The sequence below is a fragment of the Pleurodeles waltl genome, chromosome 2_1 (genome assembly GCF_031143425.1).
Source record: "Pleurodeles waltl isolate 20211129_DDA chromosome 2_1, aPleWal1.hap1.20221129, whole genome shotgun sequence".
NCBI classification, from domain to species: Eukaryota; Metazoa; Chordata; class Amphibia; order Caudata; family Salamandridae; genus Pleurodeles; species Pleurodeles waltl.
The window spans coordinates 705856906-705884736 of record NC_090438.1 but is presented as its reverse complement, the minus strand read 5'-3'; the positions used below and the strand labels follow the sequence as shown (position 1 = coordinate 705884736).

Here is a 27831-nt window from a genome sequence, read left to right as displayed (position 1 = left end):
TCTCTTGGAAGCAGGGCAGTCCTCTGAGGATTCAGGGGTCGCTGGTCCTGGGGAAAGCGTCGCTGGAGCAGTTTTCTTCTGAAGGAGGGAGACAGGCCGGTAGGGCTGGGGCCAAAGCAGTTGGTGTCTTCTTCTCTGCAGGGTTTTCAGCTCAGCAGTCCTCTTCTTCTTTAAGTTGCAGGAATCTGAGTTCCTAGGTTCTGGGGAGCCCCTAAATACGGAATTTAGGGGTGAGTTTAGGTCTGGGAGGGCAGTAGCCAATGGCTACTGTCCTTTATGGTGGCTACACCCTCTTTGTGCCTCCTCCCAAGGAGAGGGGGGCACATCCCTATTCCTATTGGGTGAATCCTCCATCTGCAAGATGGAGGATTTCTAAAAGTCAGAGTCACCTCAGCTCAGGACACCTTAGGGGCTGTCCTGACTGGCCAGTGACTCCTCCTTGTTTTACTCATTATCTCTCCTGGACTTGCCGCCAAAAGTGGGGGCTGTGTACAGGGGGCGGGCATCTCCACTAGCTGGAGTGCCCTGGGGCATTGTAACACGAAGCTTGAGCCTTTGAAGCTCACTGCTAGGTGTTACAGTTCCTGCAGGGGGGAGGTGTGAAGCACCTCCACCCAGAGCAGGCTTTGTTTCTGTCCTCAGAGAGCACAAAGGCTCTCAGCGCATGGGGTCAGAAACTCGTCTCTCAGCAGCAGGCTGGCACTGACCAGTCTGTCCTGCACTGAACAATTGGGTAAAATACAGGGGGCATCTCTAAGATGCCCTCTGTGTGCATTTTTTAATAAATCCAACACTGGCATCAGTGTGGGTTTATTATTCTGAGAAGTTTGATACCAAACTTCCCAGTATTCAGTGTAGCCATTATGGAGCTGTGGAGTTCGTTTTTGGCAGACTTCCAACCCATATACTCTTATGGCTACCCTGCACTTACAATGTCTAAGGTTTTGCTTAGACACTGTAGGGGCATAGTGCTCATGCACCTATGCCCTCACCTGTGGTATAGTGCACCCTGCCTTAGGGCTGTAAGGCCTGCTAGAGGGGTGACTTACCTATGCCACAGGCAGTGTGAGGTTGGCATGGCACCCTGAGGGGAGTGCCATGTCGACTTAGTCATTTTCTCCCCACCAGCACACACAAGCTGGCAAGCAGTGTGTCTGTGCTGAGTGAGGGGTCTCCAGGGTGGCATAAGACATGCTGCAGCCCTTAGAGACCTTCCCTGGCATCAGGGCCCTTGGTACCAGGGGTACCAGTTACAAGGGACTTACCTGGGTGCCAGGGTTGTGCCAAATGTGGAGACAACGGTACATTTTAGGTGAAAGAACACTGGTGCTGGGGCCTGGTTAGCAGGGTCCCAGCACACTTCTCAGTCAAGTCAGCATCAGTATCCGGTAAAAAGTGGGGGGTAACTGCAACAGGGAGCCATTTCTTTACAGTGTCCATATATTTTCCCCAAGCCAGTGCATCAGTCATCTACCTGCCACCCATTTAGTTTCACGGTCTAGAAGCTCCTTTTGATTTGAATGACTTTACCCACCAAATGCAGATATGGAAATTAACCTGGCATCCTGCCAATGCACCTATTTGTAGACTCCCACAAAGAATCCGCAGTCTCCCAAAAAAATTCCAGAATGTGGCTCAAATATTTGTTGATTTTTCTGTATGGCTGTGTTTACGTTCCAATGTCTGTAGCAGATGGTAGACCGAGCTCTTAGCCTTCACATAACAAGGGAACATCTCTTCCCCTGCCTGGTGTGCATTTTAGATATGTTGAGAGGACTGCAGTGAAAACAATGTTTGCCCCTCATTAAGAGAGTAATTAGTCACATAAGCAGATGCATATTGTACCTTTCAAACAACTTCCCATCCTAAATGGTCTCTGCAAGGGCCTTCTCTTTGTATGTAAACAGAATAGCATTTCAGAAACATCTATGTTTGGAAGTATGTGACGAGTTAAATTGCAGGAGTAACCATTAGATCAAACCTCTTTGCATTGTGTCTCTTCGAATAGCAATAGGCCCCCTAAAAAGTCATTGAATCTTGTAAACAACATGCTGTGCTTTATGCAAGAGTTAAGTCAAGTGGGTCATGTAACCATGTTGCGTATCAGCTTAACACTAAGTGTGTCAGCGTATTGTGGATTTTTATGCCATCCAGGGCAACTGCAAAAGGAGGCGTATGGCACATTCCCTATGAACATAGATTTCTGGAGTTTGTTTTATCTTATGACCAATACCTTAAAATATTTACACATTGTTTTTGCTATACCAAGGAGTTTCTTGCATATTTTGCTTTACCAGATTGTTTTGTTAATATATTTTTACATTGGCAGACCCAAAGAATATTTTTAGTTATTTAGTATTATTCTGCAATATGTGGGCATTTCTGCAATCAAAACATGTTATCTCTATTTGCTCTTTTCTTCATTTTACAGCTCATTTCTAAAACCACTGTAAGATGTCACACTGTGCATTGCATTCGGATTCTAAAGTTGTTTCCTTTCTCAAACACAGATGGGTTACTCCAGTCTAACCTTTAAGTTGCGTTGGTAAAACACCATTCTGGTGCTTGTCATTTTCATATTTTGCAGCTACCACTTCAGGCAATGAAGGCCTGCCTAGGATGAAACACTTGTTGGCTTTGACCATCAATCTGATTACTTGTTTAGAATATTGTATGAGCAGGATGTGTCTGAATGCTGGTCTAAACTTTGTTGAGCACTTGTATAATTGTTTGACATGTTTCTCCATTTCTATGTATTTATGCATGTATACAATATTTATATAGCATAAAACTAGCCAAAAGGCAACGGAGTGCTGTTCAAGGTGAAAGGCAAACATACCATCATATAATGATAAGAGAGAAATTGAATCTTGGAGCAAATGCATACTTTTCCTGAAAACGAGATGCATTTTCTTTAGGGAGCACCTTCAAATCTTGCTTAAATTGGAGCAGCATTTAGCTGGTCCTGATGGATACAGGGATGTTTTTCTAGATCCTGGGTGCAGAGCAGGAAAACGCCTGCTGCCTTGTTTTTATTGTTTTTTTTATTTTATTTTTTTTACTTTTTAGTTACTAGTCTGATGATGATGATCTGGTTGCAGCTGTACCAAGAGCCACTGGAGATGGTACAATTGTCTGAAAGATAAGCAAAGGTGCTGTTTGAAATGGATCTGTAAATGCTGAAGCTGCTTTTAAAGATGGTGAGGACTGGCAAAGGGAGCTAGCAGAGTTCCTTCAGGGTGGGGTAGATGTGATCTTATTTCATCAGGCTCTGGATCAGATGTGCTTTGGTGTGTAGAACGCCCTTAAGATGGACCAGTGTGGAGTCTGCACAGATATAGCACAAGGACAGATTTTGCCCCCCCCCCCCCCAAGGGTGAAAGCCTTTGCTCTTGGGCGGACAGGAACAAAGCATGCTCTGACACGGGTGTTCGCATATCCCTCTCAAGAGGAGGACCAGCAAATCTGCATTCAAAGACAGGGGGGTTCCCTCAGAAGGAAGATGCCAACCCCCCTGCCCCAGGACTCATATGGAACCTGGACATGTGGAAAAATTAGTAGTCAGGAAGGCGTGTAAACTCTCAGGTCAGTTCCATCCCCAAGGTGAGCTGTCTCATGTGGACACAAATTTTGAAAGTCTGTCGTCTTGGTGATGGCAGAACTAGGAACTCTGGGACAGGGTTATGCCTACTTCCCACTGGAAGTAGTATTTTGGGGACACAGTGACCCCAGGGGTAAGTATCCCATTGGGTACTACTACCATAAACTCCCCTAAACACCCCTAATTTCATTGATTAGGGGAGCTCCTGACACCAGGAAAACACATCCTGCTGACCTGAAGAAGTACTCCAGAGACACAAAAGTCAAGAACTGAAGACCAGTGACTGACTCAATGCCAACCCTGCCAGTCTGCCTGCTTACTTCAACAACTGCGAAAAAGATGCCTCGTCTTACAGCTGGTGAAACTTCCAAAAGCTCAGGAAGACGGTCATCCTTCACCCCAGCACAAGGAACTCCCATGGAGTAGCTGAGCTACTTCCCTGCGTCGTGCTGGCACCCACAAGAAGAACTGAGAGGACTCCGGGCAGTTAAAACACAACACCAGAAGGCACCATTGCATCTGTGATCCCTCGCCCCAGTCGAAGTGGGCCAGCAGTGCCAGCATGGCCCCAAGACCCTTCAGAGACAAAGTATTACCAGCGGTGTACTTCCTGATGAAGCCTGCATCCTCTTTATGCAGGCCAACCCTCTACAGCAAAGGACCTGGAGACAAAGACCCAACACCCCAGGACACTTCTGCACCCGTCCACCCAGGATCGAGGAGAAGAGAACCAATGTTGTCCCCCGATCTCCACCCTCGTGAAACTTGAGCCCACTTATTGGCACCAACACTGGCCCAACAGTCCACTCCTGCAGCCTCTTTCTGCAGGCCCCCTCTACCACGACCGCTCCAGTGACAGAAGCCTGACACCTAAGTACACCTCTGCGCCTGGCTATCCTGGCTCCAGAAGAAGAGGACTGAAGGTGTCCCCAAGCATCTCAAGAATTGAACCCTCTTGCTGATTCACCTCGACTTGGCTCCCAAGTCTCTGCCTCCAGTGCATTTCTGACTGAACCAATCCCCACTGACTTCAACTGGGCACCTAAAGCTGAACTACACCGCTGCATCATAGCCGCCCCAGTGGTTGTTGTGGCCTAGCACCCTGCTTCATATTCATCTTAAGTCTGGAAGATTGGTCCTGTAAGTCACTGTTGAGTACCTGTTTGCCGTATTTGTTTTTCCTCCATTGGATAACATTGCAGCTTCAAAAAAACTGCACTGTGTCAACTTTTCAAAGATGTAATTATTAACACTGACCTGACTGTATTGATTCTGGTGCCTAAACATATATAAAGATACTTTTTTATTTTTGTAAATTAGTGTGGAACTCCTTACTGAGTCGTGTGTCTCATTTATTGACTGTGTGCCCGTGGTAAATGTCTAACACTCCTCTCTGATAAGCCTAAGACTGCTCAACCACACTACTCCCTAAAAGAGCACCTTGGGTTTGCTAGAGCAAGGCCCAGTCCACTATTAAGGGAACCTCTGGATTAGTTGCACGGTATACCTCATTTTGGTATACTCTATAAAGAGGCAACTTTCTACACTGCCGAGGTGATGGATGGGTCGGGTGCCTTGCAAACTGCACAGTTGGCTTAGAGGGGGGCATGTAGATAAAGGCTTCTCAGTCAGTCGGGTTTCTGGGAGCAAGGGAACACAGTTAGTTGTCGTGGGCCCAGGATGTGGGGTTCTGGTGCAGCAGATTCTGGTCTTTGGGTGCTCCTGGGTAATGGCTGCCACAATTCTTGGGTGGACCTGCATGGAGGGGACAAAAACCTGCAAGGTGTCCACTCTCTGTGCTGGCCTCTGAGATGCTGATGTCCCTCTGTGGCTGGTTTCTAGTTGCATCATCTGAGTCCGGACTGGGCTCAAATAAGCATTGGTTTTTGCCAGGGGTCAGGTACCCCAGGTATTGATGCAAGACGGCTCCGGTAGGTCCTGGGCTTTTTTTTGCTTGTGGGGGGGGGGAGAGTGAGAGTGGGGAGACGGGATGGTCCTGCTGGAGCTTGGTGACCTTCTCCTGGGCGGCTGCTGCGTAAGTGGACCTGGTGGTCAACAGCACAGTGAACGCGACGTTTTGGTTGGTGCCTGCAGGGTAGCAGCTTCTCCACTTCAAGGAAGATCCTGATGGCTTGTGAAGTGCTGGAGGCCCTCCAAGGCTTTTTGGGGATGCACAGCTGCAGGACAAGTTGGACTGTAGGGACAGGAGCAGGTAAGCAGGCAGGGTTCTGCACCAAACTCCACCAGCAGTCAGCGTTTCACGCTTCTTCAGCTCTTCTCGGTCCTCCTCCTTTTGTCAGAACAATCTGTTCTTCTGGTGTCAGGGGGCCACCTAAATACTGCATTCATGGGCATTTAGGATAGTAACCAATGTGCTGCGTACCTCCTGTGGAAGTGGACATAGCCCTGTACCAGAATTTCTAGTGGAGGAAACTGTTCTTCTCCGCAGATGTCCCCCCACTTTTTGTTTTGCCCCTTTAGACCTACTAGATGCTGGTTTTCGACTCTGGCAGTACATTGAGGCCTGCTAACCAGACTTCAGTGCCAGCCTCTTGCTTTGGAGAACTGTCCAGTACCTCAACAACTGGGAAGATCTCCCTAGGAATGGAGGAGCTATTCCCATGCATCTACAGGCACCGTACGTAGCTGTCCGGCCCACCGTGTTGCTGACCATCAGGTCAGTCAAGGGAACAAGCTGCCAGAAAGAGGTCAGAGAGGATCAGCCCTATTGTCAACAGCAGAGCAGTACGCGCTCTATTGGCGATAAAAATGCAAAATACCCAGCACTCTCAAAACAACGTAATTTATGCATTGTGCTGATATGTTGTGGTTTAACCTTTTGCATTGCAGAGTTCAATCCTGAAAACTTATTTTAAATATGCTTACAAATACTGTTCCTTTGCAATGTATTGCTGCAGGTTTTCAGTGTGTGTTAGGGTGTGGTCCCTTTCCAGGGCTTTCCAGAGACTTTCCCTGCAACATGCCTGGGCGTGGTTCTGGGCTGGGCCAAGACTCTATAAACGAGAGCCAGCCCAACTCCCAGTGCTCACTATTCAGAGGTCCCGGTGCAGAGCAGCAGCTTCTTCCTGAGCTCCTGTCCCGGCGGCCTATTTGGATCTTCCAGTCTTCTGCCCTTCATCCTTCATTGGTGATCATTGTTCCAGGCGGTAAGACGGTGGCTGGACTATCCCGACACAATTATTTAGAATTTTCATATTCTTGGTTTAATTCTCAAATGAGTAACAGATTACTTGCGCGCTACCATTTCTTGACATTAATATGGTAGTTTACAAATAGGCAAGATGCGCGATTTGTTTCATAAAGGTCTTACTTTGTTATTCATTGCGTGCTACCATTTCTTGACATTGGCATGGTGGCTTAAGAATCGGCAAGACGTGCAATTCGTTTTATGGTGTTTAAACATTGTTGTCCATTGCGCGCTACTATTTCTTGACATTTACATGATGTTTTACGAACTGGCAAGACGCGCAACTCGTTTCATGAGGATTTAACTTTGTTGTTTATTGCGCGCTACCATTTCTTGACATTTACATGGTGGCTTAAGAATCGGCAAAAGAAGCGCGATTCGTTTCATTGTACTTTGAACTTGTTATTTATTGTGAGCTGTTATTTATTGACATTTACATCGTGTTTTACAAATCGGCAAGACACGCAATTCGATTAATGATGATTTGACTTTGATATTCATTGCGTGCTACCATTTCTTGGTATTTTACATGGTGACACACGAATCGGCAAGATGCACAATTCTCTCCTCGAGTTTAATTCATGTTGTTTATTGTATGGCACTATTCTAAGATATTTATTATATAATATTCGAGTTGACTAGTTATGTGTTTTGTTTCCTGAAACCATATTGTGTTATTCATGGTGCACAATCCTTTTATGGTGTTCTATATATATATATATCTGCAATATGCGCAATTTGTGTTGAAACATTTTAAGAATACACAGAAGGCCAGAGTTTCTAGATGCAATATTGTATGGTCCTAGTATACATTCTCAAAACAGGATTTATATGACTGGTTTAAAATTTAGTCAGAATGTTTTTCTGATTCTCATGTAAAGGAAAGTACTTGAATAATTAAGTTTTCATTTAATTCATCTTGATTCCCCTACAGGTATTCGGCCATCTTGAAACTCAGTCATTTTAAACTTAACTCTTAGATTGTTCATGTTTTCAGAGTGACTAGGCTTAGAATCATAGTCTAGTATTGATTTCAGGAGATATAATTTTCTTATTGTGTGTTCTTACCTTTTTCTTACTACAGGTCTCCTTCCCAGGTGTTCCCTTCCTAAACCCCTCTTCAACTCTCTCAGTCTCTGTGATTTATCTATCAGAGTCTTGGAGCTGTTCAGTGGTGGACGTGTTGGGAACGTGCACAGACCCCGAGGATCTGGTGACTCTGACACCTATCCCCCCCAATGAGTTTTGAGACACTAACCCCTCCAGAAGACCCAAAGCACCATTACCCTGGACACTGGAGCAGTTGCAACAGCCAAGGTTTGTTGTGTCAAGTCCGGGCACCAGCACCAAGGAAAACCAACCAGCATGTTGTGGGACTACAGAGACAGTGGGACCCACATTCTGAGTGGTCTAGCAGTCCTGTTTGCCCCTCTTCTGCTGAACCAAGACCCAGAGAGAGTCTGTGAACACCACATCCGACACCTCAAAGTACTAATGCACCCAAGCCCCACTGCCCAAGTCCGAGGGAGGTGACTGTGCCAACAGAGTCCTGAGATACCCTTGGGTTTGACCAGACTGGTCCCCGTGGTCGCCAACTACAGCCTCTGTCCGCAGGAACAAAGAACCGGCGAGGATGTTCCACAGACCACCCCCCCTGGCAAAGCACCACTGCACACAAACCTGCCAGCCCCAAGTTCAAGTGGACTGACTTTGACCCTCAAGACCTGAGCCCCCCTGTGGAAACAACTAGACTGGTCCCCCAGTCCCTGCTTGCAGTCTATTTTCAACAGGAGCACTTCCCATTTACATTAACGTGGCACCCCATGCCAAAAGGCACCTCTTCACCTGGACGCTGCAGAGTCGACGAGGCGATCTGTTGGTGCTGCCTTGAAACTTGCCCTATACTTACCTTAAGGCCAGAAGAACAGTCCTGTAAATTGTTGCCAAGTGACTAAATGCAGTATACGTTTTTCCACCATAGGATAAAATTGCCGCTTTAAAGCTACAACACAGTGCATTTTCTAAGTCTTGAAAAATAACTATTGTGAAAATTACATACCCGATAACAATGATCTTGGTGTCTAAACTAATATATAAATCTGTGTTATTTTTATAAAGTGGTGTGGGATTTCTTTGTGGAGTGTGTCTCTCGCTTACTGGCTCTGTGTGTGCAATAAATGCTCAACACTATACCCTGATAAGCCTAACTGCTTGCCCACACTACCACAAAAGAGAGCTCTTAGGGTTATTATTTTAACTCCTGTCAGCCAACAAGGGTCGCCTTGGACTATCTGCACACTATCCTCATACATTTGTACTCTACACAGATAGCTAGCTTCCTACACCTGGTTCCACCAATAACAAGATGGTGGAGCCCTTCTTTCATGGAGCACATCAGGCTGCCCACCTTAGGGGTGTGACTAGCCTGGTAGAGCACCACGCCTAACCGCATAGCTTCTTTCCTGCCTGCCCTAGTGCCAAATGGTAGTCAGGACGGGGGTAGCAATACCCAGGTCTGGGAATATCAAAGGCAGCAGGGTCTTTGATGTCCCTGGCCCTGGTAGGCAGATTCACTAGCCATCCTGCTTAAGGAGGTAATACCACCTTCCTCTGGAGCAGGCATGGTTTGTGGCCTCTGAGAGCACAGGCTTTAACTTCCAGGGGGTCATAAACATGTCTGGGGTGGCAGGCTGGTCAGTACCAGCCAGCACACCAGAGGACTAGTAGGTTTTATGGGGTAACTCTCAGTCTGGATTTATTAAGACGAGATGTTTGATACCAAACACTGTAGGATTCAGTGAAGCCATTATGAAGCCCGGTAAGTTGTGTTGTCAAGTGCCCAGCACATACCTTAAGATGGCTTCACTCTTCAGCTGCATTGTCTAAGAAATTGAACTAGACATAACAGGGGCACATCTGCTCAAGCAAATATGCCCTCACACCAAATATAATTCACCCTGCCTTAGGGCTCCAAGAACTGCTGTAGACGTGACATATATATTTAAATGCAGTGACTTGGCGTCATATTGTGTTTTTACTCATGGCTTGCACCATGACACGCAGTTTATGCTGGCAGGCTGTGTGCAATTTGTATGGGGTTCTTCAGGATGACATAATACATGCTGCAACCCATCCCAGGCCCTAGGTACCAGGGGTGACATTTACTAGAGAAGTACATAAGTAACAGAGTGTGTGCCAACTGTGTACAATTAGACTGTTTACCTTGATTTAGGGAAAAAGCACTGAAGACCTATTAGGAGAAACCCAGTGTACCTCAGTGGGAAAACCTCAGTACCAGTGGCAAAATGTGGGGGTGACTATGTCCAATTGGAACCAAGGTGTCTGTTTTTGGGGCAATGTGCTCCTTAAGGGTGAGGTTGGTGTTCGGGGTGAATCCAAGTGACTTCGCATTAGGTGAATGTTGGGGTTTGAAGACATGAAGTTCAGAAGTTCAGATCACTGAGCCAGGTTTGTACTATTTTTTGATTGCTGTTTTGGCAGATAATAACAAATCTGTCTAGATGGGGCTGAGCTTCAGGTAGATGATGGGCATCCAGATCTGGATGGTGTGCATGCAGTTTTTGAGGCGCTGAATGCCTGGACCAGATACTTTCAAGCAGAGTTGAGTATCATCAGCATATTGGTGAATTTTGATGCTGTTATGTGTGGGAAGAGCCACATGGTGCTCTAAATAGAGGTAACCCTGAAGGACTCTGCATGCAATAGAGATCTTTTAGGACCTGGAGGTGTCAATGTGAACAACATGGTGTTGGTTAGAAAGGTAGGAGAGCCAGTTAATCCCATTCAAGACTCCAGGGAAGGGAAGGGAAGGGAACAGGGGTGAATGATTGACTGCACTGAAGGTACTCAAGAGGTCCAGCATTATTAGGAGACATAGGTCATCTTCATCTATGTTCAAGAGGGCGGTGCCCACAATGTGCAAGGTAGCAGTTGTGTGCTGCTGTGTGATCTTGGAATTAAGCGTTGATTGTGTTTTCTGGGCCAAGGAAGGGTACACGAGTGATGGGTCGGTAGTTGCCAAAATCATAGGGGTGCAGGGAAAATTTCTTTGGGAGTGGGAAAACCTGTCTAGTTTTGAAAGCTTCCAGGAAGATGAGAGTGCAGCACTGAGAGAGCTTTAATGATGTATGAAGATAAGACATCTTCATATGAAGTGATTTGAGTAGCTCAAGAGATCGCAAAGGATTCTAGGGAGCGGTGGATGTTGTGTGATGAGGAGAAGCAGGCTTGATGTTGCTAATTTACTGTTGGATATACTGTGTTATTTCACAGACGAAGAGGGTGATGGCATTGCACTTGTCTGTGGAGAGTGTGATTACAGAATCTTTTGGTGACTTTATTGGTTGTCTTTGTGTAGTACTTTGCTTTGTCTTATGCGATGAGAGGTCTGTGTACTGGACAGAGGGACTTCAGAATATTGAGGTTATTGGGAGTTCTGCTTTTCCTCCATTTTCTTTCCTTCTGCAGATGAAGCATTTATTGTCAGCAAGGTCTTTAGACTATCAGGGTGCTGACGCTTTCGGCCTGCACATGAATGTTTTAGTTGGAGCATGGCTGTTGACACCGTTTTCCCAAAAAGAGTGTTGAAATCATTTAAAGGGGTGTTGGAATCAGACGTGGAGGTGGCAGGGCGAAAGAGGAGTTCAAGCATTAGGATGTCAATGAAGGAATCTTTAAAATAAAGTAGGATTTGGTATTCTTTTCCAGGTTGACCTTGGTTTGCTGCTAAGATGCAGAGCAGGTAGCAAGGGATGTCAAGGAGGTCGGTCCTGTCCAGTGGTGTGGGTGGTCTGTATCGGACTGTAGGTGATGTTGAAAAAAAGAGGTTGAGGATGTGGCCTTTGGGGTGTACTGGTTGGGTGGCGTGCAGTACCACATTGTGTTAATTTTTTTTTTTTTTTTTTTTTTAAAGGTTGCCTGGGGAGGTTAAATACTTCTAAGACAGTGGTATGGGCATGCTGAAAAATAGAAATGATTGGCATACATTTCTGCATCTGAAGATAAAGTCAAGTGACACTTCTCAATCAAAGAGGAAAATAGTTTGATTCAATTGATACACCCCTTGTTCTAAATCTCCTTCCTTTTATGAGGATTCCTTCTCCACTTTCACCCTGGTAACTTCATTTTCCGGGATGAGAAAATACCTATAAAAGTTTGTGAAACCTGTCAAACCTGGGTTTGTGGCTACTCACCAGCTTTTAAAAACAGACTAACACTGGGACACTTTGAAACCCACTACTAAGAACATATCAGCTTAGACAGAAATTCCACAACAGTGGTAGAATTTCCTGGACTGTAAATCCTTGTATGACGTCAAAAGCCCATCATTAGTGATTGAATTAGGTGCACACACAGGTTTGTGAATTATTATGTGTAAGGAAATGCCTCCTTGGCATGGTTGCCCCCTGACTTTTTGCCTTTGCTGATGCTATGTTTACAATTGAAAGTGTGCTGAGGCCTGCTAACCAGGCCCCAGCACCAGTGTTCTTTCCCTAACCTGTACTTTTGTATCCACAATTGGCAGACCCTGGCATCCAGATAAGTCCCTTGTAACTGGTACTTCTAGTACCAAGGGCCCTGATGCCAAGGAAGGTCTCTAAGGGCTGCAGCATGTCTTATGCCACCCTGGAGACCTCTCACTCAGCACAGACACCCTGCTTGCCAGCTTGTGTGTGCTAGTGAGAACAAAACGAGTAAGTCGACATGGCACTCCCCTCAGGGTGCCATGCCAGCCTCTCACTGCCTATGCAACTATAGGTCAGTCACCCCTCTAGCAGGCCTTACAACCCTAAGGCAGGGTGCACTATACCATAGGTGAGGGTACCAGTGCATGAGCATGGTACCCCTACAGTGTCTAAACAAAACCTTAGACATTGTAAGTGCAGGGTAGCCATAAGAGTATATGGTCTGGGAGTTTGTCAAACACGAACTCCACAGCACCATAATGGCTACACTGAAAACTGGGAAGTTTGGTATCAAACTTCTCAGCACAATAAATGCACACTGATGCCAGTGTACATTTTATTGCAAAATACACCCCAGAGGGCACCTTAGAGGTGCCCCCTGAAACTTAACCGACTGTCTGTGTAGGCTGACTAGTTCCAGCAGCCTGCCACACTAGAGACATGTTGCTGGCCCCATGGGGAGAGTGCCTTTGTCACTCTGAGGCCAGTAACAAAGCCTGCACTGGGTGGAGATGCTAACACCTCCCCCAGGCAGGAGCTGTAACACCTGGCGGTGAGCCTCAAAGGCTCACCCCTTTGTCACAGCACCACAGGACACTCCAGCTAGTGGAGTTGCCCGCCCCCTCCGGCCCCGGCCCCCACTTTTGGCGGCAAGGCCGGAGACAAAAATGAGAATAACAAGGAGGAGTCACTGGCCAGTCAGGACAGCCCCTAAGGTGTCCTGAGCTGAGGTGACTCTAACTTTTAGAAATCCTCCATCTTGCAGATGGAGGATTCCCCCAATAGGGTTAGGATTGTGACCCCCTCCCCTTGGGAGGAGGCACAAAGAGGGTGTACCCACCCTCAGGGCTAGTAGCCATTGGCTACTAACCCCCCAGACCTAAACACGCCCTTAAATTTAGTATTTAAGGGCTACCCTGAACCCTAGAAAATTAGATTCCTGCAACAACAAGAAGAAGGACTGCCTAGCTGAAAACCCCTGCAGAGGAAGACCAGAAGACAACAACTGCCTTGGCTCCAGAAACTCACCGGCCTGTCTCCTGCCTTCCAAAGAACTCTGCTCCAGCGACGCCTTCCAAAGGGACCAGCGACCTCTGCATCCTCTGAGGACTGCCCTGCTTCGACGACGACAAGAAACTCCCGAGGACAGCGGACCTGCTCCAAAAAGACTGCAACTTTATCCAAAGGAGCAGCTTTAAAGAACCCTGCAATCTCCCCGCAAGAAGCGTGAGACTTGCAACACTGCACCCGGCGACCCCGACTCGGCTGGTGGAGAACCAACACCTCAGGGAGGACCCCCGGACTACTCTACGACTGAGTACCAAAACCTGTCCCCCCTGAGCCCCCACAGCGCCGCCTGCAGAGGGAATCCCGAGGCTTCCCCTGACCGCGACTCTCTGAAACCTAAGTCCCGACGCCTGGAAAAGACCCTGCACCCGCAGCCCCCAGGACCTGAAGGACCGGACTTTCACTGCAGAAGTGACCCCCAGGAGTCCCTCTCCCTTGCCCAAGTGGAGGTTTCCCCGAGGAAGCCCCCCCCTTGCCTGCCTGCAGCGCTGAAGAGATCCCTTGATCTCTCATTGACTTCCATTGCGAACCCGACGCTTGTTCTAACACTGCACCCGGCCGCCCCCGCGCCGCTGAGGGTGAAATTTCTGTGTGGGCTTGTGTCCCCCCCGGTGCCCTACAAAACCCCCCTGGTCTGCCCTCCGAAGACGCGGGTACTTACCTACTGGCAGACTGGAACCGGGGCACCCCCTTCTCTCCATTGAAGCCTATGCGTTTTGGGCACCACTTTGAACTCTGCACCTGACCGGCCCTGAGCTGCTGGTGTGGTAACTTTGGGGTTGCTCTGAACCCCCAACGGTGGGCTACCTTGGACCAAGAACTGAACCCTGTAAGTGTCTTACTTACCTGGTAAAACTAACAAATACTTACCTCCCCCAGGAACTGTGAAAATTGCACTAAGTGTCCACTTTTGAAATAGCTATTTGTGAATAACTTGAAAAGTATACATGCAATTGAAATGATTCAAAGTTCCTAATGTACTTACCTGCAATACCTTTCAAACAAGATATTACATGTTAAATTTGAACCTGTGGTTCTTAAAATAAACTAAGAAAAGATATTTTTCTATAACAAAACCTATTGGCTGGATTTGTCTCTGAGTGTGTGTACCTCATTTATTGTCTATGTGTATGTACAACAAATGCTTAACACTACTCCTTGGATAAGCCTACTGCTCGACCACACTACCACAAAATAGAGCATTAGTATTATCTCTTTTTACCACTATTTTACCTCTAAGGGGAACCCTTGGACTCTGTGCAGGCTATTCCTTACTTTGAAATAGCACATACAGAGCCAACTTCCTACATTGGTGGATCAGCGGTGGGGTACAAGACTTTGCATTTGCTGGACTACTCAGCCAATACCTGATCACACGACAAATTCCAAAATTGTCATTAGAAATTGATTTTTGCAATTTGAAAAGTTTTCTAAATTCTTTAAAGTCCTGCCAGGGCCTTGTGTTAGTCCCTGTTAGCATTTCTTTTAGAGTTTAAAAGTTTGTTAAAAGTTTGAATTAGATTCTAGAACCAGTTTTAGTTTCTTAAAAAATATTCCAACTTTTAGAAGAAGCATAATGTCTAGTGCAGAGATGAATGTGGTGGAACTCGACACCACACCTTACCTCCATCTTAAGATGAGGGAGCTAAGGTCACTCTGTAAAATAAAGAAAATAGTAATGGGCCCCAGACCTTCCAAACTACAGCTCCAGGAGCTGTTGGCAGAGTTTGAAAAGGCCAACCCCTCTGAGGATGGCAACACAGAGGATGAAGATAGTGACTTGGAGGAAAATTCCCCCCTACCAGTCCTATTTAGGGAGAACAGGGCCTCTCAAGCCCTGACTCCACAAATAATAGTCAGAGATGCTGGTCCCCTCACAGGAGGGGCCAACAACTCTGAAATCACTGAGGATAACTCCAGTGAAGAGGACATCCAGCTAGCCAGGATGGCCAAAAGATTGGCTTTGGAAAGACAGATCCTAGCCATAGAAAGGGAAAGGCAAGAGATGGGCCTAGGACCCATCAATGGTGGCAGCAACATAAATAGGGTCAGAGATTCTCCTGACATGTTGAAAATCCCTAAAGGGATTGTAACTAAATATGAAGATGGTGATGACATCACCAAATGGTTCACAGCTTTTGAGAGGGCTTGTGTAACCAGAAAAGTGAACAGATCTCACTGGGGTGCTCTCCTTTGGGAAATGTTCACAGGAAAGTGTAGGGATAGACTCCTCACACTCTCTGGAAAAGATGCAGAATCTTATGACCTCATGAAGGGTACCCTGATTGAGGGCTTTGGATTCTCCACTGAGGAGTATAGGATTAGATTCAGGGGGGCTCAAAAATCCTCGAGCCAGACCTGGGTTGACTTTGTAGACTACTCAGTAAAAACACTAGATGGTTGGATTCAAGGCAGTGGTGTAAGTAATTATGATGGGCTGTACAATTTATTTGTGAAAGAACACCTGTTAAGTAATTGTTTCAATGATAAACTGCATCAGCATCTGGTAGACCTAGGACCAATTTCTCCCCAAGAATTGGGAAAGAAGGCGGACCATTGGGTCAAGACAAGGGTGTCCAAAACTTCCACAGGGGGTGACCAAAAGAAAGGGGTCACAAAACCTCCCCAGGGGAAGGGTGGTGAGACAGCCAAAAATAAAAATAGTAAAGAGTCTTCTACAGGCCCCCAAAAACCTGCACAGGAGGATGGGCCCAGAGCCTCTTCACAAAACAATCCTGAGTACAAGGGTAAAAACTTTGATCCCAAAAAGGCCTGGTGTCGTAGCTGTAATCAGCCTGGACACCAAACTGGAGACAAGGCCTGTCCCAAGAAAGGTTCCACTCCAAACTCCAATCCAGGTAACAATGGAATGGCTAGTCTCCAAGTGGGATCAACAGTGTGCCCAGAGCAAATCAGGGTCCACACTGAAGCTACTCTAGTCTCTGAGGGTGGGGTGGATTTAGCCACACTAGCTGCCTGGCCGCCTAACATGCAAAAATACAGGCAGCAGCTCTTTATTAATGGGACAAGTGTAGAGGGCCTGAGGGATACAGGTGCCAGTGTCACCATGGTGACAGAGAAACTGGTTTCCCCTGGCCAATACCTGACTGGAAAAACCTATACAGTCACCAACGCTGACAATCAGACTAAAGCACATCCCATGGCAATGGTAACTTTAGAATGGGGAGGGGTCAATGGCCTGAAACAGGTGGTGGTCTCCTCAAACATCCCAGTAGACTGTCTGCTTGGAAATGACCTGGAGTCCTCAGCATGGGCTGAGGTAGAACTAAAAACCCATGCAGCCATGCTGGGTATCCCTGAACTGGTGTGTGTAAAAACAAGAGCACAATGCAAGGCACAGGGTGAAAAAGTAGAGCTGGAGTCTGGAAGAAAGGCCCAGCCTACCAAGAGAAAAGGAAAGTCAGTTGGGAAACCAACTGCAACACAGTCAGAAAAAGAGAACCTCTCTTCTCAGGAAGAAGTTCTGCCCTCTGAGGGAACTGAGCCTTTGGAGCTTGAACCTTATCAGGTTGAGCTCTTAGGCCCAGGGGGACCCTCAAGGGAGGAGCTGTGTAAGGGACAAGAAACCTGTCCCTCTCTTGAAGGCCTTAGGCAGCAAGCTGCTGAAGAGTCCAAGGGCAAGAAAAATGGAACACATAGGGTCTATTGGGAAGATGGACTCCTGTACACTGAGGCCAGAGACCCCAAACCTGGTGCCACTAGGAGAGTGGTAGTGCCTCAGTCGTTCAGAGAGTTTATCCTGACCTTAGCCCATGATATTCCCCTTGCTGGGCATTTGGGACAAACCAAGACATGGGAGAGGTTAGTCAACCACTTCTACTGGCCCAATATGTCCCACAAGGTTAAGGAGTTTTGCCTCTCCTGCCCCACCTGTCAAGCCAGTGGTAAGACAGGTGGGCATCCAAAGGCCCCCCTCATTCCACTTCCAGTGGTGGGGGTCCCCTTTGAAAGAGTGGGTGTGGACATAGTTGGTCCACTAGAACCTCCCACAGCCTCAGGAAATATGTATATCCTAGTAGTAGTGGATCATGCTACTAGGTATCCTGAAGCTATTCCCCTTAGGTCGACTACTGCCCCTGCAGTAGCCAAGGCCCTCATTGGTATCTTTACCAGAGTGGGTTTCCCTAAGGAGGTGGTGTCTGACAGAGGTACCAACTTCATGTCAGCATACCTAAAACACATGTGGAATGAGTGTGGGGTGACTTACAAATTCACTACACCATACCATCCACAAACTAAAGGCTTAGTTGAGAGATTCAACAAGACATTAAAAGGCATGATCATGGGGCTCCCAGAAAAGCTCAAAAGGAGATGGGATGTCCTCTTGCCATGTCTGCTTTTCGCTTACAGAGAGGTGCCACAGAAGGGAGTAGGATTCTCACCCTTTGAACTTCTGTTTGGCCACCCTGTAAGGGGACCACTTGCTCTTGTTAAAGAAGGCTGGGAGAGACCTCTTCATGAGCCTAAACAGGACATAGTGGACTATGTACTTGGCCTTCGCTCTAGAATGGCAGAGTACATGGAAAAGGCAAGCAAAAACCTTGAGGCCAGCCAACAGCTCCAGAAGTTTTGGTATGACCAAAAGGCTGCAATGGTTGAGTTCCAACCAGGGCAGAAAGTCTGGGTTCTGGAGCCTGTGGCTCCCAGGGCACTTCAGGACAAATGGAGTGGCCCTTACCCAGTGCTGGAAAGGAAGAGTCAGGTCACCTACCTGGTGGACCTGGGCACAAGCAGGAGCCCCAAGAGGGTGATCCATGTGAACCGCCTTAAGCTCTTCCATGACAGGGCTGATGTAAATCTGTTGATGGTAACAGATGAGGATCAGGAGGCAGAGAGTGAACCTCTCCCTGATCTTCTGTCATCAGACCCAAAAGATGGCTCAGTAGATGGAGTGATCTACTCAGACACCCTCTCTGGCCAACAGCAAGCTGATTGTAGGAGGGTCCTACAACAGTTTCCTGAACTCTTCTCCCTAACCCCTGGTCAGACACACCTGTGTACCCATGATGTGGACACAGGAGACAGCATGCCTGTCAAAAACAACATTTTTAGACAGTCTGACCATGTTAAGGAAAGCATCAAGGTGGAAGTCCACAAGATGCTGGAATTGGGAGTAATTGAGCGCTCTGACAGCCCCTGGGCTAGCCCAGTGGTCTTAGTCCCCAAACCTCACACCAAAGATGGAAAGAAAGAGATGAGGTTTTGTGTGGACTACAGAGGGCTCAATTCTGTCACCAAGACAGACGCCCATCCAATTCCTAGAGCTGATGAGCTCATAGACAAATTAGGTGCTGCCAAATTCTTAAGTACCTTTGACTTGACAGCAGGGTACTGGCAAATAAAAATGGCACCTGGAGCAAAAGAGAAAACAGCATTCTCCACACCTGATAGGCATTATCAGTTTACTGTTATGCCCTTTGGTCTAAAGAATGCCCCTGCCACCTTCCAAAGGTTGGTGAATCAAGTCCTTGCTGGTTTGGAGTCCTTTAGCACAGCTTATCTTGATGATATTGCTGTCTTTAGCTCCACCTGGCAGGATCACCTGGTCCACCTGAAGAAGGTTTTGAAGGCTCTGCAATCTGCAGGCCTCTCTATCAAGGCATCCAAATGCCAGATAGGGCAGGGAACTGTGGTTTACTTGGGCCACCTTGTAGGTGGAGGCCAAGTTCAGCCACTCCAACCCAAGATCCAGACTATTCTGGACTGGGTAGCTCCAAAAACCCAGACTCAAGTCAGGGCATTCCTTGGCTTGACTGGGTACTACAGGAGGTTTGTGAAGGGATATGGATCCATTGTGACAGCCCTCACTGAACTCACCTCCAAGAAAATGCCCAAGAAAGTGAACTGGACTGTAGAATGCCAACAGGCCTTTGACACCCTGAAACAAGCAATGTGCTCAGCACCAGTTCTAAAAGCTCCAGATTATTCTAAGCAGTTCATTGTGCAGACAGATGCCTCTGAACATGGGATAGGGGCAGTTTTGTCCCAAACAAATGATGATGGCCTTGACCAGCCTGTTGCTTTCATTAGCAGGAGGTTACTCCCCAGGGAGCAGCGTTGGAGTGCCATTGAGAGGGAGGCCTTTGCTGTGGTTTGGTCCCTGAAGAAGCTGAGACCATACCTCTTTGGGACTCACTTCCTAGTTCAAACTGACCACAGACCTCTCAAATGGCTGATGCAAATGAAAGGTGAAAATCCTAAACTGTTGAGGTGGTCCATCTCCCTACAGGGAATGGACTTTATAGTGGAACACAGACCTGGGACTGCCCATGCCAATGCAGATGGCCTTTCCAGGTTCTTCCACTTAGAAAATGAAGACTCTCTTGGGAAAGGTTAGTCTCATCCTCTTTCGTTTGGGGGGGGGGGGGGGGGGTTGTGTAAGGAAATGCCTCCTTGGCATGGTTGCCCCCTGACTTTTTGCCTTTGCTGATGCTATGTTTACAATTGAAAGTGTGCTGAGGCCTGCTAACCAGGCCCCAGCACCAGTGTTCTTTCCCTAACCTGTACTTTTGTATCCACAATTGGCAGACCCTAGCATCCAGATAAGTCCCTTGTAACTGGTACTTCTAGTACCAAGGGCCCTGATGCCAAGGAAGGTCTCTAAGGGCTGCAGCATGTCTTATGCCACCCTGGAGACCTCTCACTCAGCACAGACACACTGCTTGCCAGCTTGTGTGTGCTAGTGAGAACCAAACGAGTAAGTCGACATGGCACTCCCCTCAGGGTGCCATGCCAGCCTCTCACTGCCTATGCAAGTATAGGTCAGTCACCCCTCTAGCAGGCCTTACAGCCCTAAGGCAGGGTGCACTATACCATAGGTGAGGGTACCAGTGCATGAGCATGGTACCCCTACAGTGTCTAAACAAAACCTTAGACATTGTAAGTGCAGGGTAGCCATAAGAGTATATGGTCTGGGAGTTTGTCAAACACGAACTCCACAGCACCATAATGGCTACACTGAAAACTGGGAAGTTTGGTATCAAACTTCTCAGCACAATAAATGCACACTGATGCCAGTGTACATTTTATTGCAAAATACACCCCAGAGGGCACCTTAGAGGTGCCCCCTGAAACTTAACCGACTGTCTGTGTAGGCTGACTAGTTCCAGCAGCCTGCCACACTAGAGACATGTTGCTGGCCCCATGGGGAGAGTGCCTTTGTCACTCTGAGGCCAGTAACAAAGCCTGCACTGGGTGGAGATGCTAACACCTCCCCCAGGCAGGAGCTGTAACACCTGGCGGTGAGCCTCAAAGGCTCACCCCTTTGTCACAGCACCACAGGACACTCCAGCTAGTGGAGTTGCCCGCCCCCTCCGGCCCCGGCCCCCACTTTTGGCGGCAAGGCCGGAGAAAAAAATGAGAATAACAAGGAGGAGTCACTGGCCAGTCAGGACAGCCCCTAAGGTGTCCTGAGCTGAGGTGACTCTAACTTTTAGAAATCCTCCATCTTGCAGATGGAGGATTCCCCCAATAGGGTTAGGATTGTGACCCCCTCCCCTTGGGAGGAGGCACAAAGAGGGTGTACCCACCCTCAGGGCTAGTAGCCATTGGCTACTAACCCCCCAGACCTAAACACGCCCTTAAATTTAGTATTTAAGGGCTACCCTGAACCCTAGAAAATTAGATTCCTGCAACAACAACAAGAAGGACTGCCTAGCTGAAAACCCCTGCAGAGGAAGACCAGAAGACAACAACTGCCTTGGCTCCAGAAACTCACCGGCCTGTCTCCTGCCTTCCAAAGAACTCTGCTCCAGCGACGCCTTCCAAAGGGACCAGCGACCTCTGAATCCTCTGAGGACTGCCCTGCTTCGACGACGACAAGAAACTCCCGAGGACAGCGGACCTGCTCCAAAAAGACTGCAACTTTATCCAAAGGAGCAGCTTTAAAGAACCCTGCAATCTCCCCGCAAGAAGCGTGAGACTTGCAACACTGCACCCGGCGACCCCGACTCGGCTGGTGGAGAACCAACACCTCAGGGAGGACCCCCGGACTACTCTACGACTGAGTACCAAAACCTGTCCCCCCTGAGCCCCCACAGCGCCGCCTGCAGAGGGAATCCCGAGGCTTCCCCTGACCGCGACTCTCTGAAACCTAAGTCCCGACGCCTGGAAAAGACCCTGCACCCGCAGCCCCCAGGACCTGAAGGACCGGACTTTCACTGCAGAAGTGACCCCCAGGAGTCCCTCTCCCTTGCCCAAGTGGAGGTTTCCCCGAGGAAGCCCCCCCTTGCCTGCCTGCAGCGCTGAAGAGATCCCTTGATCTCTCATTGACTTCCATTGCGAACCCGACGCTTGTTCTAACACTGCACCCGGCCACCCCCGCGCCGCTGAGGGTGAAATTTCTGTGTGGGCTTGTGTCCCCCCCGGTGCCCTACAAAACCCCCCTGGTCTGCCCTCCGAAGACACGGGTACTTACCTGCTGGCAGACTGGAACCGGGGCACGCCCTTCTCTCCATTGAAGCCTATGCGTTTTGGGCACCACTTTGAACTCTGCACCTGACCGGCCCTGAGCTGCTGGTGTGGTAACTTTGGGGTTGCTCTGAACCCCCAACGGTGAGCTACCTTGGACCAAGAACTGAACCCTGTAAGTGTCTTACTTACCTGGTAAAACTAACAAATACTTACCTCCCCCAGGAACTGTGAAAATTGCACTGTGTCCACTTTTGAAACAGCTATTTGTGAATAACTTGAAAAGTATACATGCAATTGAAATGATTCAAAGTTCCTAATGTACTTACCTGCAATACCTTTCAAACAAGATATTACATGTTAAATTTGAACCTGTGGTTCTTAAAATAAACTAAGAAAAGAAATTTTTCTATAACAAAACCTATTGGCTGGATTTGTCTCTGAGTGTGTGTACCTCATTTATTGTCTATGTGTATGTACAACAAATGCTTAACACTACTCCTTGGATAAGCCTACTGCTCGACCACACTACCACAAAATAGAGCATTAGTATTATCTCTTTTTACCACTATTTTACCTCTAAGGGGAACCCTTGGACTCTGTGCAGGCTATTCCTTACTTTGAAATAGCACATACAGAGCCAACTTCCTACATTATGCTTTTCAAATTATCAACCAAAAAATGTTAGTCGACAATCATAAAATAATGGAAAAAACAAATGATTTATTGTGCAAATTAGTCCAGAAAAAGGGGTCAAGAATGAGAATAGGGTATCGAAAAGCTCTCACAAATTAAAGGCGGAGCAGTAACACCACATATTTGACACAATAAGATTCGGCATTAAATAGTTTTTAGTAATACATTAATTGGTACCACAGAATTCAATCACTGAATAATAAAAAAAGTACAACAAAAGTTAATCTGAAAACAAATGCATCAATATGCTGAACAACAGTACACAGGTGCATGCATGTCAAAGTTCAATCTCGTAATTACCTGGAGTTCCCTAGAGTGTCTGTGACAACTTTGCCACCTCTGCATGAAGGGTACTTGGATAAAAAGAAGTAATACAGCTGGAAGTCATCCACTTCAAGACTCAGGTCCCCTACGAATATTGAATAATCTGGGCTACAAGGATTGCAGAGACAACATTAGACAAAGTAAAGCTTAAAAGAATGATGTTCATACAAGTAAAACATCATCGACATGCAGCTAAGTATAGGAGTTATAAACAACTTGGAGACAAATTTACTGAACATGTAGTTATTATACCAGCCTTCACATTTCCTTGAGAATACCACAAAGTTGTATTTACAAAGCAATGATTAAGCATTATCCTAATATTTACAATTTCCCCAAGGTCTTTCTGGCGGCCAACATGTACTTTTTAAGAATCAGAAAGGTCAAGACGTTCTCAAAAGGTGACAGCAGTGGGCTGTGCCACGGAGATGCCCAATATAATCTGCTGTTGTGTGCTGGAGAAAACAGGTTTAACTATATTCAGCCGACAATCTAAACTCCTATGGACCAAGAAGGGCGGTGTGTACAAACCGTTAATAAAGAGAGCAGCTATAAAAGAACAAACATGGAGCCAGCTGCCTTCCTTCACTGTGGAGGGGATTGAGTTCCACAATTGTGTTCCTAGTTTTGAGGAAATACTAGTTTTAAGTGCAGGCAATTTTTTGTTCCCTCTACAGAGCATTGGTTAGTGAGCTGGAGGCTGAGCCACAGGCTCCTAAGCAGTGGAGAAGAGCAATATGCTTTATCATCTTAATCAAAAGGGGTGGATAATCAGCTAACCAAGAGAGCGTGAGGACTGGAAAAAGCGGCAGGGACATCATATACAGGGCTTGTAAAGGTTTCAGGTTATTATGTATACTCTTGGCACAGTAAAAAAATAAATACATAAGCAAAATGATGAAGCCGGATGTGGGTGTTTTTGCAGTGGCAGCATCCTTGCTAGGTGGAATTCTGGGACTAAGGTTGACTCACACCTTTTGGAACTGAGTGGTAATTTATTCTGGATTAACTGCATTTTGTCAGAGAAGAAAAAAATGCATAGCGTACTGGTTCCATTCTTATCGTGTATAGGGCGGCAGAAGTTGTGAAAGGTTAACATTGGTTCCCTACCATCAAATGTGTCTTCTTGATTACAGAGGAAATTAAGGGCCAGATGTAGCAAAGGTTTTTACCCATTTTGTCTCTATGGGAAAAAGTGCTGGTACATATGGCCCTAAATCTTTTAGTAATGAAGAATTTCTTTCCATTATGTAACATATTGTTTGGGGTCAAGGGCAACAATTTTTCATGTTTATTTTGTCCTTGGGAGAAGGAAGCCCAACACCCTGCAGCATAAACCCTGTAACAGCCAGTTTACAGAGAAGGGAACGGTCTGTATTTGAGGTAATGTGTGTCCATATGTTAATGCTGTCCGAACTGTTATTTATGGTTCATTAATGAAAAGCCTTCATTATTAGAATGACTGCTGTAAATAAAAGTTTTAAGGTCCAACTACTGACGTTGGTTCCAGTATAAAAAAATAAAAATAAAAGTTTTTTAAAAAAGTTTGAAAAGTTTAACAATATGAGGTTAAGTATAATGCTCCCAGAATGCTCTCGGAGTTGATGCAAATGTTTGCAGACGCTTGTGAGCAAGAGTGATGATTCTTTGCTTTCAAAATAAAAATGTTCAGAAAAAAAAATTGAAATTGTAGGTGCTATTCCTTTAAAGCATCTTTTAGTAAAATGTGTTGATGCTAGTATTTCAAATAAATATTCCTAATGGAAAAGTCAGTGTAACCATTTTCAACAAGATTATGGGAAACATGAAAATAAACAAGCACTGGCAAAGCCAACAGAGCAGAATTTTCTTTTCAACACTTTATTGTTGTGGGAGCTGCCAGGCCCTCACCATTGTAACAAACACTGGTAAAAAGAAAAAAAAAGTTTTTGGTTTAAAAAAAGCACACATTGCCACCAGTGGTGTAACAAAGGTCCCGCACCCCCCTCCATACAGGGGACACCCTCAGCATAGCACCTGCCCTGGGTGAGCCTGGAAGGGGGGCCCTCTATGTTCTTCGCAGGGGGGCCCTCCAGATTCATTACACCACTGATTGCCACAGTAGTTCCTGGCACTGAACAAAACTACTTTGTTTGCGAATATGGTCCTTGTGGAACAGCAGAATGAGATCACTCACAGTAAAGCCAGATGATAGAGAGAGAAAGTTTATAAAATCAAAATGTCTTTGTTAACACCAGGCCTAATTAGGGACACAATTCTTATAGAAAGTCACAAAAGTGCACCCATGGTATATGTCTTTGAATTAGTGACTTTCATGAATTCACAAGATCCTATAGATGTAGACCAGGAAATCGTACTCCTAGAAATTATTTGTAAACTGTATTTTAGGACGAGCAAATGGGCATGTGTAGATTTGATCATGTGAAAATCTACTGAGTGTCTACAAGTTCACTTCCATTCAACCACTTATTTCCCAGCCCTGAAAGAACTTCTACTTCTGCCATTTTCAGGAGTGAATTTCCAAACTCTCTCATTATGGGAACAGATTAGGGAAGAGCTGGTGAAAATCCTTAAAACATGCAAGTTAGTAGGTCGGCAGACTCAAAGGCATTCCAGCTCTGAAACTATTGCTTACTGCTTCCTCCAGCCCCAGTATGTAGATCTGCTGAAAGGTGGCAAAATAAGGAAATTGCTATAGCAGGGATTGAATGGCATGTGTTCAAGCCCTACTATAGTAGTAGCCCTGGCATAATCAGAGAGTCTATTATCAGAGCTCTTACATAATGAGATTGTTGCCATAATTTGTCGCTGCACTACATAGCAGCGAAGGGTCAAGTATTTTTTTTTACAGGACAAGTTGATTTAAGAAGCAGCCTACCACTTGGACAAGTACATATTTTATTAAATTCCAAACCCCTGGTAATATAGCTTCTAGAGTGACATTGGACAGTAGCAGGATTGGTTTAGAGTGTAAAGGTCTAGGCCTAATCAGCAAGTGCTGAAACCGGCCCTGCAATGACATGCAAGGAAGAAATATTTGAGCATTCAGTGAGGATGTAATTGAGAAGTATAACATTTGCCCAGCATGAGGTATTGTGCTCTATGTCTACTATATTTCTTGCACCAAAACCGGGCAGCAAGCATTTATTTTTCCAGAAAAGGACACCACAGTGGTGAGTTCGGCTTTAAGCGCATATGGTATTGCATGTTTCCAAACAGTTAGTGAAGGAAGGCAACCATGATTAGTAGTGATTGTAAACACTGGATGCAAGGAGGTTTAGTTACTGATGTTTGTGTTTCTGATCATGGAGAAGGAATGGAGATGAGTGCTTAGTCAAAGGAGGTGTTCTTACAAACTGAACAAGATATAATTGGGACTAGGGTGTTATTTTTTTCTGACATACTTTATTCAGCCTAGCAATGTATTCAATTACATTTGTTAAATGTGCATGGCATCTACTGCAAAAGTGGGATTTTTCCTATTACTGTCTTTTGATATGTGAGTGTGTTTGTATAAACACACTCACTTATCAAATGACAGTATTAGGAAAAATCAAATTAATAAACGTTCTCAACAAAAATCACTATGAATAAAACATGGCAAGTGTACAGAGTCTGCGAAATGTATTGGTAATAATCGCACATGAAACTACTAGTGGTTCCCTGGCATTAAACACAATCAATCAATAACATGTAAATAACTAGCACTCAAAGTGGCTGGCATCACGAGGCACTTACGTTAGTTCATGCTTCTTATGATAGGTTGAGTAGTTTAGCCTAAACTTCTTCAGCTAGAAAAATAAATAAATGGATAATTTTAAAGAGAAACAGCCCATATAAAAATAAATTGCATGAATTAACCCCTCTTACCACTGGTATTCAAAGGAACAAATCCCTTGGGTGTGAATCGACAAAAACCGAGGGGAAGCATTTGGTAAGATATGTACAAAACTTCACAGAACTGAAACAGAAAAGAACATGGCTCCTTCAATTTTATTTTCCAGTATAATACTAAACATTATGGCTAACTGTATTCTTGTGGTTTATATTAAAGGCAGACGAATGGCAGATTGAGTATGAAAACAGCAGTGGATCCTAAAGTAATATTTTGAAGTCATGAATCACCAGCAAGGTTCACTTCTAATCCACTGGTCGTAAATAACTGGAGGAAGGGCATAATACAGAGACGGCTTACAAAACAATGTTCTAATTTGAAATGCATATATAAATCCCGAACTCTATTTTCTGCAACTCTCTTGAATTATAAATAGACATCTGTCTCTCTTACACTATACCTTCACTTGGATCCCTCATTCAAAGATTTCATTTTTGTTATTCTCAGTGCTACAATCCATAGTTGACTGAAACAAAGATGTTGCAAAATAGACAAATGACTAATGAGCACCTCCCCTTGGACTCTTAGCATACATAAATGTAACAACTAGGAGAGAAAGCTTGACAGTAGAACTATTTACACTTTCAATGTTTATGCCATACAAATGTGCATCATGTGTATATCAACACAACAGAAGCCTTCTCTAATAGACATGAGGCATCTATTTCACTTGGAGAGATAAAGAGGTGGTCTTAGTAAAGCATACTTGCCAATAATAAAATGAAAGAGGTATAATCTCCTGGACTACATAAAAGAAAACAGTGTGGCGATTTCTTAAAATGAGTCTTAATGCCTTATGAACTCAGTGAAACGATGATTGATATATATATATTAAAAAACAAAACACGTTAATTATGTTGTGGGTAGGCATTACCTTTAGAGGCTCAAACTTCATATGCACACA

General features: G+C 45.8%; 1 protein-coding gene across 1 annotated transcript in view; it reads right to left on the bottom strand.

Moving 5' to 3' along the window:
- LOC138267822 (tRNA selenocysteine 1-associated protein 1-like) overlaps positions 1-27831 on the bottom strand; it is a 207894-nt gene that overhangs the window by 125708 nt on the left and 54355 nt on the right. Inside the window, exons 4-5 of the mRNA XM_069217040.1 lie at positions 26771-26823; positions 23009-23140 (exon numbers count right to left, since the gene is read on the bottom strand). Of these exons, the coding sequence (XP_069073141.1) occupies positions 23009-23140; positions 26771-26823 (185 nt within the window). The remainder of the gene's footprint in view (positions 1-23008; positions 23141-26770; positions 26824-27831) is intronic.